A 4,664-nucleotide genomic window follows, 5' to 3' on the forward strand; every position below is an offset into this window, starting at 1 on the left:
AAATGCAGTAATCCACCTTATAAATTTGCAGTTCCACTTTCTTGCACACTTTAATTTTAAGTTCTTAGTGATTGGTTTCATAATTTCGGGTAGCAACTTGTCCATATATCTTTTATCTAAGCTTTATATAAATGAATAAAAATTCGGAAAGCTCAATTTCAACCTCAGGAAACAGAAACACAAAAAAGAATATAAAAGTAAAGAAATAACAAAGCAAAAGCAAAAGAGAGTGGTAAGGCTCCACACTCAAACTCTTCACTCTCACTCCTCTCTCTTACCGCTTGCATTGCAATGGCTCTCTATCTCCAATCTCTCTCCATCATCCTCTTTCTCCTCCTCCCCTCCTCCACCGCGATGTGGTGCGTTGCTCGGTTTGATGTTACGAGCCAAGCGCTTCAGGCAGCTCTAGACTACGCATGTGCCGCTGGAGCGGACTGTGCTCCAATCCAGCCCACTGGTTTATGTTTCCTCCCAAACACCATTCAGGCTCACGCATCTTACGCTTTCAACAGCTATTTTCAGCGTAGAGCCATGGCTCCTGGTTCCTGCAACTTTGCCGGCACCTCCACCATCGCCAAAACTGATCCAAGTATGTTCTCATGTACTTAATTCCGGTTGTATCTATGTTAGTTGACCTCAGTTTGTTGATTTTTGTTTCAGAATTTGTATCATTTATGCTTTATACCTTTTTGGCTTGGTTGAATAAGTTTGCAAATTGATTGTTTTGGGTTTTAACTTGGTTTATTCTTGTGTAGGTTACGGATCATGCGTGTACCCAAATTCTTTGAGGTAATTTTATGCGATGTCTTCATTTTGCTGCATATTACATCTGTACCCCAGTTAAATTAAGGTTTATACGCATTTTTAAATCGATTAGTTTTGATGTCTCAATGTTTACAGTTTTCTGATTGAAATATAAGTGTTTAGACTGATTTGAATATAATTTCATTAAATATTCGCTGCTATGCGACCATGAGATTAACTAACATAAAATTCTTCCCGTCAGTATAAGCAAAAAAAAAACATTTTCTCGTCCCCTAGTTTTTTTTTTAAATATTCTACTGCACGATTTTTTCATTGATTTGACCGATAATATGTGAATCTATTTCATGTGTCGTACTATTTGCATGTCTTTAGCTGTAGAATTGGGAAAATCATTCAACGGTATAGATCCTTGTCAGTGACTCAGTATATGGGTCCCATTCATTTTTAGTGTCTGTATCTCTGTTAATATTCTGTTATTAGTTCTTCTTTCACTTTTTTCTGGTCAGAATAGTACACAAGTATGGAAATAAAACACCGAACAGTTAGAATTCTTGAAAAAGAAAAGAAAAAGCATAATAAGTCCTCTTAAAATAGACCTTTAGTTGCACTTTAGAGGTTTCTTGAAGAACAAGTTTATTCGGTTTCTTTACACTTTCGATAGTTCTTAATTCATAACTTTAAATTTCTTATCTTTTTTGATATTTTTTAAAAAGATTTTGGTTTAGTTCTGGGGAAAAGATAGAAAATGTAGTATTCTTAAAATATATAAAATTACATTCGTTTAATAGCTAAGTTATTCATTCAGCGAAATGATTTTCCTTAATTGCATTGCTATGACAGTAACGCTGGAGGGTCAGCTTCGACCACAACCGTAGGTGGAACGCCGACAGCAACCGCCGGAAACATTCCAGTGACGTCACTGAGGCCACCGTCTGGCACCACGGCATCACCGTTTGGGATAGGTGGCAATGGTCTAATTCCGCCGGGAATCACAAACACTGATGAATCTGGAGCTTATATAAACACGAGTACTGTCTCAGTAGTATTATTGGTGGTCTCCGTTTTGTGGTTTATATAGGTTTCTGATTTCTGTATTCATTGTATGGGCTCAACATTTTTGTTAAATGGGTAATTAGACGGAAAGTGTTTTTTAGTATTCATCGGATGATCTATTCTGTACTCTTTTTATCTATAAAAGAAATAGGAAAACTGTTTAGCCCACAATGTTAAACGTTATCATGTTAAAAAAAAAAAAAAAAACTACTTAGAAATGCCGGTTTAAAATTTTAAATCATAAGTTAAATATAGTTATTGCGAGGAAAAATGATGTGCATTTATACTAACAATATACCACAAGCTTTAGCTTATTAAACTTTAAACCCTGATCCATCTCCTTGTTTTCAAATCTGTGTCGCAGTCTCCATGGGGAGTTGCGAGCGGACACTAATTAGTGGCAACATAGTTTGCAATCACGTGCGGCGTGTTCCTTCCTTGCCAACTATTTCTCTGTGAAACTGGTATGAGAAAACGTTTATACAAGATCCAGTCACACAAAATGATGATATATTGTGGCATTTTTAATACAGGTGTGATATGTGGGTGGAGCTCTCTTCTTAGTTTTTGCTGCAGCCACTTTAATTTCTTGGGAGTGTTTTGTGTAAACCTGTGAGTTGTGACCCTATAGGAGAAGTAGCGGCTTAGCGACCAATGTTTGGTTGGGCACATCAGAGGCCTTATAGTATTCTTATATGCTAAGTTTATTCTCGGACCAAAGCACGTCTGAAATAAATACAGACCTTCTGATTGTACTTTTGGTGTCTAGCTCCTATAAATAGTTCATAATAGGATGTTTGCTGTATCAAATCATATAAAATCCAAGTCTTCTTTTGAGTTGTGACCATCACAAGAAGAAAACATTCTCAATTCGCAAACTGATGAATCACACATTTTATAAACATTCAGTTACAAGTTTTGAACATAAGTTTCAGTACTTAAGATGGACAATGATCCTCAACAGCATCTCTGCTCCATCAACAAAGTGTTGCCCCGAAGGAATCAACGGCCTAACCTCTGCGAACCCGCAAGCGTTCTTAAACCTTCCGGTTCCTCCGGTCACAGAAAGATGGGACATGGCGCTTCCGATCCTATAGATTCCATAGAAATTGAGATTATCATTGTACTCTCCACCTTCAAGCATAGCAGTGAAAGCCATCATCTGTGTGCTTCCGTCTGCTGAGCTTGCAACATAAACCCCCTGAGCTTTGCCAAGTGGCTGAGAACCCAAGTCAGGACCGGATGTGATTATGTCGTCAATCACTGTGATCGTTCCAAAGCCAAGACTCAGACCATCAGGTCCCAGTTGTGTCTGAATCCCATTTAGATTCTGACCTGAAAACGCTGTACCGGATAAACCGGTGCCTAGAGGAATGCCGTTGATACCATTAACCGTCGGTATTGCACCGTTCGCATTTGGTATAGCTACACCGTTTTCCGGTGGAACGAAACCGATTTGCTTAGCAAATGGTACTTGGCCGTTGTAAATGTTTCCAAGCAAACCAGTAATGGGTCTTGCCGTTGGACTGCTTCCACCAAGTATATCATGCATGTACAATTCGAATATCGGGTCTTCAGGGGCAGGATCGAGTGCAATTGTTGCAGAAAAAAGAGCAACTATGAGAGCGATTGATGTTAAAAGTGAGAATGTTGAACGTTTGGTCATTTTGGAGAATGCTTTTCTTTTGGATAGCTCTTTCTTTTGTTTTGCAGTATAGATTCTTTTGGATAACTCTTTCTTTTGTTTTGCAGTAAAGATTTGTGTTATTTGAGATTTGATGCAGGTTTATAAATAAGGAGAAAAGTGATTGTGAAGTTGTTACATTTCAAGGCTTGTGAAGTAGTTGAAATGGAGAAGTTAATTATAGCTAGAGACTCTCTTATGGTTTCTTGTTTTAGTCCATCAAATGGTTATTTTATAATGAGTATTTTATAATTAATGTTAGACAAGTGAATCAGATTTGGGTGGTTTAGGTTTTAGATATATAATTGTTGATTAGCTTAATGGCATGAAAAGCAATGAGCCTATATGATCCAAAGGCAAACTACAGTTATTATTTATTTATTTTTGACAACAAGAGGAAATTATAATCCGGACTATAATCAATAACACAAAAGGCATGAATTTCTCTGAAGACAAAACTTCACCAATCAGATTTTATATGAATTACAAGTTAACAACTAATTTGGTGCTTTAATGACCTCCAATTTAAACCAGGAAGTCTCTCAAGGACACCAAAATGAAAAGAAACAAACAAATCAAGAGCTGCAAGGTAGATCAGACAAGGAACAAACATAACAACACCTGGAAATTCCAGAGAAGCAAATTAACAGGGGAGAAACCATAGAGCATCCTTGGGATTGAAGTAGGAGAGGATGGGGAAGCGTGTGAATTTCTTTGTTGCCAGATGGAAAACACAGATGTCCGGGCATGAAGGTTCCTGGACATAGTTACGGACACGGTCATGACGGGTGAAGTAGATGGAGTTTGGTTCGATGCCAAGGGTAGGGTCAGCAGGCACAGTGATACCAGAGTCGAGGAGGAGGGCCTCATCACTGTTGGAGATGGGCTTAGCACAAACCCATTAAGTGCTAAGCCCAAAATCAGGCCCGGCCCATTAAGCAACAATTGGTGATTTCGCTAGAAGACAAAACGTATGTCACTATAAATAGAAGACGGCAGACTCATTGAAAGGAGGTTCAGAAAAGTACAGAAAGTAAAGAAAAGGAGAGCATCGCCTCTTCATCACAGACAAAGTCTCGGACGACCTCGACCACTAGACGAGCTCGGCCCAGACGACCTCAGACCATAAAATAGAAAGATACTTGTTTAGACGAACTGTTTA

General features: G+C 38.4%; 2 protein-coding genes across 2 annotated transcripts; one reads left to right on the top strand and one right to left on the bottom strand.

Annotated features, from left to right (window-relative positions):
• Window positions 1-226: 226 nt before the first annotated feature.
• LOC106340577 (PLASMODESMATA CALLOSE-BINDING PROTEIN 1) lies at window positions 227-1,969 on the top strand. Its single transcript, XM_013779429.1, has 3 exons — window positions 227-589; window positions 756-789; window positions 1,606-1,969. Exons 1-3 carry the CDS (start codon window positions 292-294, stop codon window positions 1,841-1,843), a joined length of 570 nt encoding a protein of 189 aa, XP_013634883.1. The 5' UTR covers window positions 227-291; the 3' UTR covers window positions 1,844-1,969.
• Window positions 1,970-2,749: 780 nt separating this feature from the next.
• LOC106341085 (dirigent protein 18) lies at window positions 2,750-3,550 on the bottom strand. Its single transcript, XM_013779898.1, has one exon. It carries the CDS (start codon window positions 3,482-3,484, stop codon window positions 2,750-2,752), a length of 735 nt encoding a protein of 244 aa, XP_013635352.1. The 5' UTR covers window positions 3,485-3,550.
• Between the last annotated feature and the right edge of the window lie 1,114 nt (window positions 3,551-4,664).

The sequence above is a fragment of the Brassica oleracea genome, chromosome C4 (assembly GCF_000695525.1).
Source record: "Brassica oleracea var. oleracea cultivar TO1000 chromosome C4, BOL, whole genome shotgun sequence".
NCBI lineage: Eukaryota > Viridiplantae > Streptophyta > Magnoliopsida > Brassicales > Brassicaceae > Brassica > Brassica oleracea.

Excerpts from the sequence above, each read along its gene's own strand:
- LOC106340577 (XM_013779429.1), top strand. The coding sequence starts at position 292 with ATGGCTCTCTATCTCCAATCTCTCTCCATCATCCTCTTTCTCCTCCTC. Across the intron at positions 590-755 it reads CATCGCCAAAACTGATCCAA|GTTACGGATCATGCGTGTAC; the intron begins GTATGTTCTCAT and ends ATTCTTGTGTAG. Across the intron at positions 790-1,605 it reads GTGTACCCAAATTCTTTGAG|TAACGCTGGAGGGTCAGCTT; the intron begins GTAATTTTATGC and ends TTGCTATGACAG.
- LOC106341085 (XM_013779898.1), bottom strand. The coding sequence starts at position 3,484 with ATGACCAAACGTTCAACATTCTCACTTTTAACATCAATCGCTCTCATA.